Source organism: Amaranthus tricolor, chromosome 15 (assembly GCF_026212465.1).
Source record: "Amaranthus tricolor cultivar Red isolate AtriRed21 chromosome 15, ASM2621246v1, whole genome shotgun sequence".
In the NCBI taxonomy this organism is placed as follows: Eukaryota; Viridiplantae; Streptophyta; class Magnoliopsida; order Caryophyllales; family Amaranthaceae; genus Amaranthus; species Amaranthus tricolor.
In genome coordinates, this window is record NC_080061.1 from 12,566,284 (window position 1) to 12,582,795 (window position 16,512).

The window sequence follows — 16,512 nt, forward strand, 5'->3', positions numbered from 1 at the left end:
AAGACAACCAAATCAAAGTGTACTAAACTGATTGGTGCAGAGGAGTATTGAATATTGCAGACAATACTCAAAACAAGTATGTTTTAGGCTTTTGGACTTTCAGCTCTGAGTTCAAAATAAGCTCTTTGTTTAATATACCCTCAGAAATTGACTTATACTGTTAAGTGAAACACGCTTTAACACTTCTAAAGAATGAAGCAGATCCCTGATAGAACTCAAGTTCAACAATTGAAAACAAAATTTGTGGATGGCCGCATCAGGGGATCATCACTATAAAAACTGAGAAACAAGAAAAAGAAAAGGCAACTGAGACCATTACAAAGACAGCATACCAGTGTCCTAAGAGAGGTTAAAAATCTGTACAGGCCAAGCTCGCTTTTGATGATCATGACTGATAGCTGAAGTTTCCACTGATATGTCGATGGCTCGGTGCTCTAATGCACGTGCTATACTAATGCGTAACTCGATCATAAAGGCTGGGCAGGAATCAGTTCCTACGGAGTCTGATCTGTTTCCATCGAGTTTTTCAGATCCAAGTGCAATGGGTTCATTAAAAGTAAGAACTGTCTGCGACCAATGTGTCTTTTCTGTGTAAGGAGATGTGGATAAGTTGGCTGGCATTTCTTTGCAAAATCTGCTAGTAAAACCAGTATCAAACCATAGAACAACTCCATGACACCATGTCGATGCAGATTTTGTGTCACTACCGGACTTTGGAATCAACTCAATGCTAGAAGTAAAATCCATGTCCTCAATTTTCATAGTAGCCAAATCGAAGTTCTGCAAAGAAAGAAATTGAATCTATCAGAGAAAAAATCACCATCATATTCCACTCGAGCTTGACTATCATACACCCAGCTGCAATGTACAGCCAACGGTGTATTTTGCTTATTTGGAATAGATTGTCCAAATGAGTAAAAAAAAACAAGCTTTAGCGCACAGTATAGTCAACATAATGAGAAGCAGAAATAAATCACAAAGTTGAGCGTTAGACAGTCACACAAATGAGAGCTTTAATTTAGCGGATAGGCAAATACCCTTCGTCGAATGACAACTAGTAAATTATAATTTATCTTGAGAAAGTATCAGATTTACAGGTTTTTTAAAGATTGCAAAAGGGTCATAATAATACTCCATAATTTGGGTCTCTTAGAGATTTTGGGTAGATTATAACTAATAAGTTTCAGAGACAGCTATAGCAACGACCATCACCAATCACCCTGTCTCACACAAGACCTAAGGGGGTGTATGGCACAAGGGAATAAGACTTGTGAGACTTTGATATGAGACTTTTATGATGAGACTTTTAAGATAAAAATGTCTTATCCTTTGTTTGTCATGTTAGGGACTTGGATGAAAGATATAAGAATGAAAGTTCCCCCAAGACATTTTTCTTGGAGACTTTGTCATTTTTTAATCCTATTCCCTATTCTCATTCCCTTTAAACAAAGAAAAACTTGGACTTTTTTTAGGCGAAAGTCTCATTCCCTCCTTGAAATCCCATGTGCCAAACATAGCTTAAAGGAACTCAAAGAAAAAACAATGTGATGAACCATGTAGCAAATTGCCACACAGAAAGGGAGTTGAGCCTAAAATGTTTTATAAAAGGGAGTTGAGCCTAAAAATGTTTTATAATATTGAGTTCATAATCCAAAGACAAAAATTTTCAACTTCGAGCCATCATTTGCCACTCTTCCATAAACCCCCTGCCAAGCCCCAAAATGGTCGTTTACTACCTTGGTGCAAAGATAGGGTACCTAATCTCTAGAAAATAGTGCTTATTACTTTGCACATTATAGAAGGCCATAGAGAGCCTACCTCCAAATCTCCATTTGAAAAAATGAATTTTATTTGAGTCCCTCTACTTAACGTCAGAAGTCAGGAAGTTTTTTATCTGCACTACCAATTACTTTTTGCAAGCAGAAGAAAACGAGAGCTCACCTTTAATACTGCAGTATCAGTCACTATATCATGACTATCTACAACATCAACTATAGGAAGTTCAGCAGCATCTTTAACAAGTTCCTTGCCGACAGAAGACATGTCAAAACCATACACGTTTTCCCAAAACGGGAGACTAGTATTACCCCTTCCAAAACCAGCAGCAAACTGGAAAAAAGCAACATATATACTAAGGTTCTACAGAATTAGTAAATAAAAGAATTAATCATACCAAAAAAAGAAAAGAAAAAAAAAGAAAAAAAAAAAAAAAACTATGCAAGTAGCATAGGATCCAAAAGAGGTTGCAGAAAAGTGATTCCATAATTATGAGCCATAATCCCTGATCAGTCAATCCATAATGTAATATGTCAAGTGCATCCCTAAATGAAATTAGAACAAGCAATGCATGAACAATTTAGTTCTCACATTTTCAAACAAAAGTAACCAATGATGAAAAAAAAGAAATAGAAGGGGGGTGGGGGGGAAGCAACAGAATCAAAGTGATCATCAACGATTCAATTTACATGCTATAATGATGAAATTCAGCAGACGAATAGTTCAATAAAACTTTAAAAATATCATTTGAAAAATTCATTCAGAAACTATTTCTATGATGGCACTGCAAAATATTGATAAATAAAGTATCGCATAGCACTGTACTAACATGGTATCTCACCAAAAATTCCCAAAAGATAAAAATATTCAGCTTACCATCGTTGCAGTATCTGGCAGAATTGCGCCACCAGGCTTTAGCCATCTATCTCTGGCAAAGAGGACAGAGCTGAGCATTGATTCATAAAGCAAACAGTAGCCCATCCATTCACTCAGCAGGACATCTAAACTGTGGGGTTTAATAGATATTGACTTCTCCAAATCCTCGATCATACCATGTACAACTTCAACCACAGCAGTATTCTTCTTATTACCTTTGCAAGTACTCTCACTCCATAAAAGGCCATTGTCTTTTGCAATCTAGAAATACACACAAAACATCATTCAAGAAAAATATTTATGAATGAAGTTGAGATTGAAGTTGGTAAAATTTGATAGCAAGATTTAAGTGAAGCTAGCAAAATATAAGAACTGAAGCTAGCAGACTAAGAATACCTGAGTGGCCACAGCAACCATCTTCTGACTTCCATCTACTGCAATAACTCTTGATGCCCCTGCTTGGGCTGCAAAAAGACTAGGAGAAATAGCATTTAAGAATAAGAAAAAAGATTTTGATAATGCATCCTAATCTATTTAAACCAAGATAACCCAGGTTCGGTGTTCATTCTATTTTTCCATGAAACCCTGAGTTTAACTAAAGCTATGTTCCCTTGTATAAACTTAAAGCTAAATTCAATTGTAAATGAATTTGTTGACCTGTAAACTTTCTATATTTTCTTTAAGTGCACCATTTGATTAAGGTACATAAAATATGGAATGATGAGACTATGATAGAGAATTAAAGGTCACCTAAATGCCTGAGAATATGGTTCCAGGATGGGTGTAATGCTTATGCAACCATGTGTAACTGTAATGAACTAGCATATGGGAGGGGTACTATGAAAGAGCAATGGCGAATTAGCATTATAATTTAGTTAGGATATTGTCTGTAGAAGACATTAGAAACATAAAAGACATGGAAATGAAAAGAAAATTTACATAAATAAGGGAAGAGTTGAGAGAGAATTATATGATATTTAGCAGTTGTTAATTGCAATTAGAGGAAATGGCGAAGTTGGGCCATGTGGCAGTAAAATGAAGTTAAAGATAGTATTATGGAACATAAAGGTTAAATGAAAATATAAATAAAAATTGATAGTTGACTTTTTTGAGGTATGCTTCTCTCCCAAGCTAAGAATCTCAAACAAAAATTCCCACATAATTCTCTCCTCTTCCCTTTATACTACGTTTTTCTTTTCATTTCCTTTTCCTTTCTCTATCATTTAATGTCTTCTACAAATTATATCCTAATTGAATATAATCCTCTTCCCATAGTCAGCCTCTCATATGTCGATTCATTACACAATCGTGTTCCTCATACACAAAAAGTCACAGCTTGTTAGCCTTTATCTAAAATCAATGGCCATCATAAATTTGATCTTGATTGCAGCCAGCAACGGCCACGGTGTTGATGTCATATTACTAAAATTATGGGCTAAGACCACAAAAAAGATGTTTTACACTTTTACAATGCGGATAATATGAATTCTTTAGATTTTAAAACCTTTATAACTTGGCTAATATGATACGATGCAACTTTGTTTTTTCATTATGGGGCAAGTTATAAATATATTGTTTAGTGGGAGGTTACAAAGACATTATTTAGGGGAAAGTTACAGCCTTACTGATGAGGGTGTTACATTTCATTCTACTTAAGAGTTAGTATATTGATGGGATTATTATGTGACTCCTCTTATATGTGAAGTCTACATTTCACTTCTCTTTTTCCTACCAAACTTTTATGGGTAATGTGTGCAATACTCTTAAGTATCGGTTGTTAGTGACAAGTTTCCGTACTGTTGATGATTACCACCTTTGTGTGGTTGTACTTTGCTTTTCAGTGATGGCCTTCTATTGTGGCGCAACAAATCATCTTCCCCAGTTTCCTTCAAAGTATATGTTGGCCAACCAATTTGTCCTCGTAACACTTATTTGAATTAATACTTCAGGAGTATTGCCACTATTTCATCCCTAAAAAGAAAGAGACTATATTGTTCCTCTTCTTCAGTGCTAGCATGCGTGAAAATCCATCTTAGTAGGTGACTTGATTAGAGGGATCGTTGTTGAAGTCCAAATTTAGATAACAAGAACAAATCAGTACACCAATGTATATTTTTAAGGGAAAATGATGCTACACCGCAATTTGATACCACTAACCTAAAAGCATATTATGGCCCGACAAAGCACATGATCATCACTGACCAATTCAATCCTACCAAAAGCTACCTACCACTAATAGCTTATACTTAGAGTAGTGCATACATTGGCCAAGAAAGTTAGTTAGGAAGAAGAGAATTCAAATGTAGAATGCTCATCAAAAGACTAAAGGAGTCACAATGCAACTCACATCAATATACTAAATTCCTAGTTAAAAAAAAATATAACCATCTAAACAATAGAGTCATAATGTTCCCTAAATAATGGGGTTCCAACTTTCCTCAAAGCAATAGGGTTGTAACTATATATAAAAAATATTAAAAATGATTTTTTATTACTCCAGCAAGAGTCAAGTATACACTTGCAATAAAATAACAAAATATGCTCATCACTAGCAATACAACCACCATAGTGACAAGAAAAGACAAATTGAGCATACACTTCGTGACATACTTTGAAAAAAAAGTCTCACCTAAGTATGCCAGTCCCACAACCAACATCCATAACAACAGCACCACAAAAAAGAGATGGATTTTTCAGAATAGCTTGACTATAAGCCTCCATTCTAACCTGCATCATTAAAAAGGGCTCAAAACCATATCACATCATAGTTTCTAAAATTTAAACAAAATAAAACTGTAACTGTTTCTATTCATGTTCAAGTTGTGCACACAAAATCAGGACCTTGTCACTTAACATCTCCCGATGGATACCGAAGGAACTATAGGATCCGAAATAATTTTCATTCACTTTCTTGATCTCAGATGCTGCAACTCTACCAAACGACAGTCTTAGGGATTTATCCTTTTTCGTTTTATCAGAGAAATCACATGCAATGTCAACTCCATTCACCACTGCTGCACTCGATGAGCCAGCAATAGAGGAACAATCCAGGACTTTCAAAGCTTCTGTACTTGAAGCCAAAGTGCCAGAGGCATCAGCATCTACTTTCATATCATCATCAAAGCATATATTATGTGCATCTCCCATGATTTGCGCAAGTTCCTCCTCATCAACAGACGCCATACACTCATCTTCATCAAAATCTCCATCTTGATCGAAGCTGTAGAGTAAAGAATCTCCTTCCATAAACGGTTGCAGAAATTTATCATCATCCCACATAAGCTTCAACTCCTCAGAAATATTCGACACATGAAGATGACTTAGAAGCTCTTGAATAGAACTGCATTGATGACCACAACTCCAACAAGTCTTATTTGCTACCTACAAACAAACACACCACATCCATTTGCTAAAAAGGACAAAGCATACAAGAAAAACACACTACAAAGATCAAACAAAAACCCATTAAATAACGCGATATATTCAGAAATATAAATTTACAAATAAGACAATTGGAGCACCAAAACATCATCTCCAACAACACACCTTGTGTATCACAATAGTTTGAACACACGATTTTTTCCTCCATCCCAAATTAGTTTACTATCATTGAAGGAAACACCCACAACTTATCTAATACTTCTATACTTGCTCCATGACAATTATTTAAACTATAGGGAGCATTTGACGCATTAAGAAAGAATGAAAATGAAGCAATGAACAGAAACATTACTTCTGAAATGAGAAATAAACACTACAAAGGTCAAAAAATAAGCATAATATTGCAAGAGATTCCGAGATATTCATTAAACCTGACAATTAGAGCAGCAAAGCATCATCTCCTGCAATGCACCTTCTCATATCTCACAATAGTTTGAATTCTCTACTTTTTCCTCTGTCCCAAATTACTTGAACAATTCCATATGTAGAAAAGACCAAATATTTATCTAATATAATTTTTCATGACAGTAATTCAAACTATTCTGAAACCCAGAGAGTACTTAACAGGATATGAAAAAATACAAAAGAAGCAATGAGCAGAAACATTACTCCTAAAATGAGAAAACTGAACAATTAGGCATTAATCTAGTAACCCAAATTCAGCACAGAAAAATGAATTCAAAAACCAATTCAATTGACTAACAAATTCTAACAGCCGAGTACTCAAAATCAAAAATAACTAGCTCATAAAATTAGAACAATTTGAAAAGAAAGAACACACCATAACCCTAATGTAGTTAACAAGCCTGAAGCAGCCATAGAAGTCCAAATTTAAGCACTTTTTAATCTGAGGAAAATCAAAGTAGTGAATCGAACTGCAATGATGAAATAAGGATTCGCAAGAAGAGAAATTGATGTCACAGAACAAGCACTTGAACTCAGATTCTTCGTCGTCATTATTATCATCATTCCAGTCATCCCAACCTTGATCGGGTTCGAATTCATTATCTTCATCTTCATCAATATCCGAACCTGAATCTTGGAGGTTGTAGGGTTTTCCGCGGCTTAACGCCATTGAACACAGTGAAGGAGTTCTAAACCCTTCCAAAACCCTAGATAAACCGTTTAGAAGTAGTAGTAGGAACTGACCAGCTGAACTTCTGAGCTAACTAATTTAACACTATTTTAAGGTTTTACACTCCTCTTTGTATTATTAAATCAAAAATTTGTAAACCAACCCAACAAGATCGAACAGGTACCAATAATTTAAACAAAACAAAAACAAACATAAATTAAAATTCAAAAAGTTCCACAGTATTCAACTTTTACATATTATTAATATTACAAATAACTGTTATTTACTTAGACTACATCTTATTAAACATTATATTTAACACTTAAAACTTTTAGTTACTCATGATTAAAAATATAAATAAACACTTACATTATAAAAACATGAATCGAGATGAATTAAATAGAAGTAATGTTTAAGTTGAGTGTGTTTCTTGTATATAACAAAAGAGAAGTACAATAAATTAATTAGGAAAATTAAATAATACTCTCAATTATATTCAATATTATGAAAATGTTAAAAATTCTAAGTGTTATCCTCTAATGAGGCATGACAAATGAAAAAAAATTCATTGGATGAGAAATAACCACATGGTATATTGGTTGGAGTAATTTTTATTTAATAATAGTACGACTAAAATTCATATAATACTATTAGAATGTTGAAAAATTTCAAGTGTCATCCTTAATAGTATGATTAAAAATCATATCATGTAATAGTGTAAAAATATTGGAAAATTCCTAGTGTCATCCTTTAAGGAGGCATGACAATTGGAAAATTTTCAAAATACACCCAATTGTTATTTAATCTTGTATACCCCAAGTATTGTGATACGTCATCTTATACACCTCAAATATTACTCATTGATTCAAATTACCCCAAACAATCGATTAGAAATAATATACATAGTGTTTAACGTTAAGTATCGCAATACTTGAGGATCTGCAGAGTCAAATAATAGTTTGGGATATTTTAAGTCAATAAGCAATAGTTGAGAGTATTATTTACTAATTTTCAATTGATTAATGATAATTTATTATCACTACCGTTCTAGTTCATCATATTTAAAACGTGGAGGAATTAACGAGAGTAATAATCAAAGATTAGCTTGCATCAAAAAGAATTGTTATGTACCTCTAGAACAAATAATGATTATTGTTACTTGATATTATAAACATAAAGGAAGAAGTTAGTGAGGGGAACGCACCATTAATATGAAACATAAGGAGTATTTTGGTTTTAAATTTAGATATTTTGATATCTTTTTAGTAAAATGTGTTGCTTAAACGAGTTTATTACAGTCTAAAAATCATCATTATTATATTCAGTGTATTCCACCCATAGAAAAATTATGAGTAGGATCTCATATCTATAAAGGAGAGCGCAACCAAAGAGTCCCTCAACTCGATAAAGATCATGAGAAGTTCCTGCAACGAATAGAATTAAGTGAAACTGAAACCAACTCTGCAAGCCTACATCATAATTCCACAAGTGTGACTCTTAAACATAAAATAAAAACAACAAAATAAAGTGTTTTGGGTCTAAGGCCCCAATATTATTTAGGTCTTATATATGGTCAAGCCCAAGTCAAACATAGTCAATAAAATATTCAAGCCCAATTTCGGATTACGTATCGATCTGCTTCATGATTTATTGGTTCGAAAAGCAGATACGGTCAGTTACAACATCAGTACGAAGTAAACGACTAAAAATACTCACAAAATGTTCTAATGAAGTAAGTTTTTTCTCCCATATTCTCACTAAGTGATTCAATTCTCATATTCATATTCATCCGTTAGCTGATTTAAGCATCAGAGGGGCTCTCGCGGGTGTCGCCCTCAAGATAACCTTTATTCGTTTTGTAGGTTCATTCGAAGATCTTCAACCCCCTTCAACTACATTCGATTGCATTTGACTTCACAGATTTGAACAGAGCTATCCTATACTTGAACACGTGGAAGATTCTCCATGGACAAAGTTTAGCATTACCCTTCCCCTCACTCACTACAAATTATAACTAAGTTTCACCGAAACAGTTTGGCGCCATCTGTGGGGACGAGTAATACTCACTCTGAACTCAAACTGAAAGCCATGCCTCCAAAAAGAAACACTCAGGCGCGTACTCATCAATCGGGACCTCACCCGTCTGAACTTGAGGTATTTCTTTAACCAGAAGTATTTGAATATGTGCCAAAGGCGATGACTTAATGCTATTAAGGATTATGATTTTGAGATAGTTTACCACTGTGAAGAAGCGAACAATGTTGTTGATGCCTTGGGTAAGAGATCGAGAGTGTCCGTAAATGCCATTATATCTGTACCTTGAGAGTTTTACCGTAAAATGCAGAATTTGGGATTAGAGATTTGAAGTCAACATGAGGCTGGACTGTATTTTGGAGCAATGACTATACAAACCAACTTTTTTTTGATCATATCATTGAGGTGCCACTTGAGGATCCAGATATTGTTGAGTTGATCATAGAGTTGAGGGAAATCAAACTGATGCTTTTGAGTTAAGGGAAAGAGGAAAGTTGAGTCCAAAACTTATTAGACCTTTTTAGATTCTAGGAAGGTTGAAGAAGTTGTTTATGAGTTAGCATTACCTTAGCAAAAGTTCATAATGTGTTCTATGTTTCATAGTTGAGGAACTATGTTCATTATTCATCATATGTGCTAACCTGGCCATGAACCCTTTTCTGATCAATGAGTCCTTTGCCAATAAGGAGAAACCTATCAGGATTTTGGATACTCGAGTCAAGTTGTATAACTCTCGGATTCCATTGGTCAAGATTCTATGGTAAAACCAAAAAGTCGAGGAAGCTATATGGGAGAAAGAGGCAGAAATGAGAGAGCAATACCCTAACCTTTTCGGTAAGTTCTAGTTTCGGGACGAAACTATCTTAAGGGGAAAAGAATTGTAACAGACTCAAAATTCCTAAAGTTAATCATTTCCGATTAATTTGTAATTCATTTAATTTAATTTTTAATCCTTAATTATATTAAGCTCCAGCTTTATTCCAACTAATCATATTTTTTTATTTCTTGATTTAATTTCTTATTTAATATCCAACTTGATTTTGAAATTCTTCACTTATTTCTTTTAAATGCCTAATACATTTCTTGAACTATTTCGAATATGAAACTTTAAATTTTTTTATTATTTCTAAATATTATTTTTATGATCCCAAACTTTTTGATTATTACTATACACTACAAAAATTTAAAAATCGTTTAATTAGATTGCGATTTACTAAAACTTTACGTTTAAAATTCTTATTTGTTAATTAATTTTGTTAACGATTATTTTAATGACATTAACACTATTATTTAAACTATTTTAAACTTGTATATTTTTATTTATAACTTTAATTAAGTTTTCAAGCTAATTTTTTTAATGCCTAAACTAATTTTTTTTAATCACCTAAAAGCTATTTGGTCAAAACCTACCATAATATTTTAAACTAGTTTACTTACATAAGTAAAGTGGGTTTGAAAAGAAAACAAATATCCTCCTTACCATCATGTTGGATGGATATGGACTTAGATTTAGAGTATGATTTTTAATTTTTTTAATTCAAATTCTATAAGATTTTGCCCCCACAAAATAGCTCTTTATATTATAGTTATTACCCAATGATTTTACCTTGCCAAAAAAAAAATTGAACAAAAACTCATCAAAACCACATCCCAAACCGTGCACTTCAAGTCTACATCACCCATTTTCTTTTCTTCTTCCTTTTCTCTTAAATTCAATTCACATTATCTCTTACGATATTTGTAATATTTTTTTTGTTGAACGAAATCAAGATGATGGAGCATAACCATCTCTTTTCTAGCTTAAATCATCACTATTTTAGAGCATTATTGGGTGATTATTTTTGGTAATTAGAGTATGATCATTTTAGAGTTGGGTATTATTTTGGCTATTATATGGGAGATCACTTGGAGATTGGAGTATTTCATTGGAGCATTACTCTTAGAGGATCTTTCTTATATTTCTTAAATAGTATTTAATACTAATTTTTGGTGAATATGGTATAACTTCTTACCCTACTCTTTACGTGTAATTTTACATTATATTTACTTTATAATATGCAAAGTATGAAATATTTTGACTGCAGGGGCGGATTTAGAGTGTGGTCATCGAGGTTAGTTGACATCACTTAAAAACAAGATAAAATCAAATAGTATAAAAGATTAGTGGTTAGTACTCTTATCTCCTACAACATAGACCCAAGTTCAAAACTTATTAATAGCATTCATGAATATTTTTTTCTGTTTTTATTACCCCTATTAATTAACCCCTATTAATTATCCACAATTCCCAAAGAAAGTAAAATCCCAATGTCGAAGCAAGACCCAAACGGCCAAACCCTATGTCGACTCGGCTTTGTCATCTGTGAGACTATGACGGTCATCTGACCGGCGACCGGCGTCCACCACAGGACCACTCCACTTGCCGGCTACCACGCTACACATCAGTACATCATTGTCTTTTGTTGGACTATTTATGATTTCTCTTGTTTAAGGTTATTTTTTTCTTTTTTCTTTACAATTTTTTGTCATTTAATCTTAATGTTGAAATTAATCAAATTAATTTGAAGTAATTCATTTCTAATGTTGGAATGATGATGAAATTTTTCATATTAATTTTTTATTTGCAATTACATAATTAGGGTTGTTAAATTTTGGGTTTTTTTTTAAATTGGGTAAATTACTTAATTTATTTGTTGGCATAAATTGAATTTTTGAATTTAAATTTGATGTTGAAATTAGAATTATCAATAGACAATAGTGATTAATAATATATATGGTAATGAATGGTTGTTGTGTATTGTAGAGTTGCAAATGGATAGATATTTCAAAAGACTTGCTTTTGAATCACATTTTCTTTCTAATTCAAGGTCCGAAAATTCACCAAGTCAACTTGGTGAAACTCAACACACTCAACATCAAGCTTCTCAAGTTCCATTGAATCATAACCCTTCTACTCAAAGAAGTAGAGTTGATGTTAGCACTCTTCCTTCCGATCCTACTGATAGAAACTCAATATCATATTATGATATAAATGATCGTGATGAGATAAGAAGAGCTTATTCAAAGAGGTTCATATCAACCTCATAAAAAATCTTATCCGCAAACTTTAAAGTATAGATCCGTATGTCGATTTAATGAAGAGTGGTATCTTAAGTATTCTAATTGGTTTGAATATAGTCCTAAAAATGATGCTTGTTATTGCTTGTTTTGTTATGTGTTTGCAAGCAAAAGTGAAACTTCAAGTTTCTAAGGATGTGGTCGAGACTTTTTGTCCTTCAATAGTAATACCGCAAGTGCACGGCGTAGCGTAGTACATCGGCAAGTACGGGTCGAATCCACAAGGAGTGGGGGTTAAGTTAATAGTTTCTCGATCGATTAGTGTGTTCGAAAACGTATAATATGATGTTTGGAGATAGAAATAATTAAAACAAGAAATTAAAAGTACTTAATGAAAATAAAGCATAAAAGTAAATAAGGATACAATGAATTAAAAAGCAAGGATAAAATGATCAATAAGCTAAGAGGCATAGGCTAGGTTTTCTCACCAAAGTAGTGTTTACTAAATATTTACCTAAGGTCATGGATATTTTGTTATGGGGAAAAACGTATCATAGATACTAATGTTCTCTCTCTAGCAATAAAAGCTTCCTAAACATACTCAACTACCTATTTTCATGGAGTTAAGCATAATTTAAGACATGAAGCTCACATTCAATATTTCCAATCAAAACATCTACCTATTCTCATGGAGATGTCTTAACTCTTAAGCATAGATATTTATCATTAAAAATCAACTCTCGCCCTCAAATCAACGACACTACAACATGATAGGAAAATCCATCTTAAACCATAAACAACACAACCAAGCCAAAGGAAAAGAAAGCAATTCGAACTACATTTATGGTGGTAATGTCTAGCCTAAGCCAAAACAAGCTACTTACTCATACTCATATTGAAATTGTAGATTGCAAACAAGCAAGAATCATAGATGAATAAATTAAACTAGAGTAGCCTAAAGAGATAAGTGCTACATAAGTTGAAGTACTACAAGCATGAATATATGAAACTTAAAGGCAAACAATCAAAGATGACTAAATGACATGAATTGAAATCAATATAAGCAAGGATAAAAGTTACTCTTTTAAGTTCGATCTAAAGATGAACAAGATGATTTGATGATTCAAAGTAATACCTTCCAAAAGCTTAAATAATAGTACATTAATGGTTGAAGAATTCCAAGTTGCAAAATATTACAATAAAGGATCAAGTTAAGATTGTATTTGGAAAGTAAAAATACTTAATTGAATTGAAAGGGAAATTATGCTAACACTAATTCTTAATTGAAATGAAAGGAAAGCTATGAAGAATACATAGAAATTACTCAAAATGGAAGGTGAAAACTGAGATGATAGCTCCATCTTCCTCTTCTCTATTTATAGGCTTCAAAAACAAGTGTGTGTGTGTGTGTGGGGGGGGGGGGGGGGGTGGTGGTTTCATGATTGCTCCACCACCCCTAGGTTGTAGGAGGGGGGGTGCCACCCCTAATGGATAGGGTAGGGTGGCTGGAAGTCTTGGCAGCAGCAATTAGAAGCAAAAAAAATGTAATTGGACCTCGAATGATACTTTAAAAGGATCGAAAAAGCTGCTACCGCCCATTTCGCTCGACTCGAGCGAATCCCGCTCGACCAGTCGAGTCACCATCAGGTCCAACATTAGAAACTTCAAAAATTAGACAGAATATGAAATTTGGCTTCACTCGACCCGAGCCATCTTGCTAGTCGAGTAGATGTGATGTACTGCTGAATTGAATATTGTTGATGATCAGATGCTTTGGAAGTTTGAATGCACTTCGCTCGACTCGAGCCAACGGTCGAGCGAACTTCAGAAATGTAATTCTCAGCTTCTGACTCGAGCAATACTGCTCGAGCCACCTTGGCTCGAGCCTATTCTGGTCGAGTGGAACTATTTTGGCTTTTTTTTAACTTGTTCTTGTGGCTTGGCTCATGATGTTTCACTTCTTTGAGCCCTCGGTGTTTAGGTGAGCAATGTATGCAACCAAAGGGGCTAGTTTGTGCTCGGTGTTGATGATTAGATCCTGAAATAAAATAAAATACCAAAGCAACAAAACAAGTGTAAAATCCAATAAACCAATGCGATAACATGTAGTTTCCTCACGTTAAACAAGCCACTTATAGGGGTAAAAATAAAGATAAAATGTAGATAATAAGAGGAGAGGCATTCACTAGTGTTGGTTTTAGGACTTGGAATAATATTAAAAGATTTGATACACATATTGGTGGTGTAAATAGTACTCGTAATAAATGTGTAAAAAGATATGAAGATCTTATGATGCAAAATCAATCCATACAAGCTGCTCTTCATAAATAATCTGAGCAAGTTAAGATTGATTATAAGAATTGTTTCAATACATCTATAGATATTGCCAGATTACTTTTGATTTCTGGATTATCTTTTCGAGGTCATGATGAAAGTGAAACATCCTTAAAGAAAGGTAATTTTCTTACTTTCTTAGAGTTTTTTGCTGGAAAAAATGAAAGTGTTGGTAGTGTTGCTTTGAAAAATGCTCCCAGTAATAATCAAATAACATCCCCTTCAATTCAAAAATACATTATCAATGCTTATTATAATAAGACCATTAATGCCATTCTTGAGGAACTTGGAGATGATTATTTTGCTATTTTAGTTGATGAATCCCGTGATGTGTCTTGTATGTAACAAATGGGTCTTGTTTTGAGGTATTTTGATAAAAGGGGATTTATCATGGAGAGGTTAGTTGGTCTTGCTCATGTTACTAGCACTACCGCTGAGTCACTCAAAGGAACAGTTTATTCTATGCTTGATCAGTTCTCTTTGAGTCCATCTCGTATAAGGGGGAAAGGTTATGATGGGGCAAGCAACATGAGAGGTCATGTACATGGGCTTTAGGACATTAATTCAGGAGGATTGTTCATCGACTCACTACGTACACTACTTTGCTCACCAACTTCAGCTCACTCTTGTTAAGTTTGCACACAAACATGTTGATGTTAAGCGTCTTATTGATTTGATTCAGCTCCCTTTAAACACTATTGGTATTTCTTATAAACGTAGAGATGGGTTTCGACAAAAACAAGCCGAGATGGTTGAAAAACATTACGTAAAGGTGAGCTTATAACTGGAAAGTGTTTAAATCAAGAAGTTGGTCTTCAAAAACCTGGGAATACTCTTTGGGGTACACATTTTAAAACCTTTTGCAATTTCATTAGTATGTTTTCACTAATTGTTGATGTGCTTGATGCTCTTGTTCTTGCGGGAGATGATGATATAGCTAAAACTCAAGCTATTTTGGATGGTATTCAAACTTTTGATTTTGCTTTCATAGAACATTTGATGAATTTAGTGATGGGAATCATATATCCATTTAGTCTATCTTTGCAAAGAAGAGATCAAGATATTGCAAATGCTATAAGATTGCTTCATACTGCTAAGAGACTATTTCAAATGACTAGGGATGAAAGTTGGGATTCTTTGATGAATGATGTGACTTCTTTTTGTGTAAAACATGATATTAAAATTCCTAACATGGATGAGCTTGCCCCTATACGAAACGTTTAGATGTGACACTTGAGCACTATTATCATGTTAATGTTTTCTACATGATTATTGATATGCAAATGCAAGAACTTGATAGCCGTTTTCCTGACAATAGTACATAGTTACTTATTGGAATTGCTTGTTTGAATCCAGCTAATTCATTTTCCAATTATAACAAAGAGAAGGTACTCAAAATGGCTAAACTTTATCCCGATGATTTTGATGATTTGGCCATTGACTGTCTTAGTTTTGAGTTAGATGCTTTTGTTGGTAATTTTGCAACTGATTAGAGATTTTCAAACTTGGTCACTCCTGGTGAACTCTCTAAAACGTTGGTACGTACTAATTTGTATAAGTCGTGCCCAACTTTTTTTAAGCTTTTGAAGTTGGCGTTGATTTTGCTGGTATCCACTGCGACCGTTGAAAGAGTGTTCTCTGCAATGAAGTTTATAAAGTCCGACTTCTGCAACAAAATTTGTGATGAGTTTTTGAGTGATGCTATTGTAACTTATTTTGAGTATGATTTGTTTCATAGTTTTTCAAATGATGACATTATGCGTCGCTTCCAAAATATGAAAACACGACATGGGCATTTGCCTTAATTTATTCAATGGTGATTGTAATTTTAATTATTATTGACATCATTTCTTTTTTTTTTGGATCCGCCACTAATTTTGAGTATGTTTAAGTAAAGAATTTAGTTTAATGAAATTATA

The 16,512-nt window shown here is 33.6% G+C and overlaps 2 protein-coding genes across 2 annotated transcripts; one reads left to right on the plus strand and one right to left on the minus strand.

The window, feature by feature from the left end:
- Positions 1-106: 106 nt before the first annotated feature.
- LOC130800656 (probable protein arginine N-methyltransferase 3) lies at positions 107-7,306 on the minus strand. The gene is made up of 7 exons (XM_057664224.1): positions 6,875-7,306; positions 5,494-6,033; positions 5,282-5,379; positions 3,049-3,127; positions 2,653-2,913; positions 1,942-2,109; positions 107-780 (listed from the first exon to the last, which is right to left on the minus strand). The coding sequence occupies exons 1-7, from the start codon at positions 7,166-7,168 to the stop codon at positions 340-342; spliced, it is 1,881 nt and encodes a 626-aa protein (XP_057520207.1). The 5' UTR covers positions 7,169-7,306; the 3' UTR covers positions 107-339.
- Positions 7,307-14,941: 7,635 nt separating this feature from the next.
- On the plus strand, positions 14,942-15,817 carry LOC130801033 (uncharacterized). The gene is made up of 2 exons (XM_057664791.1): positions 14,942-15,128; positions 15,366-15,817. Exons 1-2 carry the CDS (start codon positions 14,942-14,944, stop codon positions 15,815-15,817), a joined length of 639 nt encoding a protein of 212 aa, XP_057520774.1.
- The last annotated feature ends 695 nt before the right edge of the window (positions 15,818-16,512 follow it).

What these genes read in the sequence shown, in the direction of transcription:
- LOC130800656 (XM_057664224.1), bottom strand. Translation starts at nt 7,168, where the DNA reads ATGGCGTTAAGCCGCGGAAAACCCTACAACCTCCAAGATTCAGGTTCG. An exon ending in TTAACTACATTAGGGTTATG is followed by an intron (nt 6,034 to 6,874) that starts GTGTGTTCTTTC and finishes GTTTGTTTGTAG; the next exon opens with GTAGCAAATAAGACTTGTTG. An exon ending in TGTGGGACTGGCATACTTAG is followed by an intron (nt 3,128 to 5,281) that starts GTGAGACTTTTT and finishes TATTTCTCCTAG; the next exon opens with TCTTTTTGCAGCCCAAGCAG.
- LOC130801033 (XM_057664791.1), top strand. Translation starts at nt 14,942, where the DNA reads ATGGGTCTTGTTTTGAGGTATTTTGATAAAAGGGGATTTATCATGGAG. An exon ending in TGGGGCAAGCAACATGAGAG is followed by an intron (nt 15,129 to 15,365) that starts GTCATGTACATG and finishes CATTACGTAAAG; the next exon opens with GTGAGCTTATAACTGGAAAG.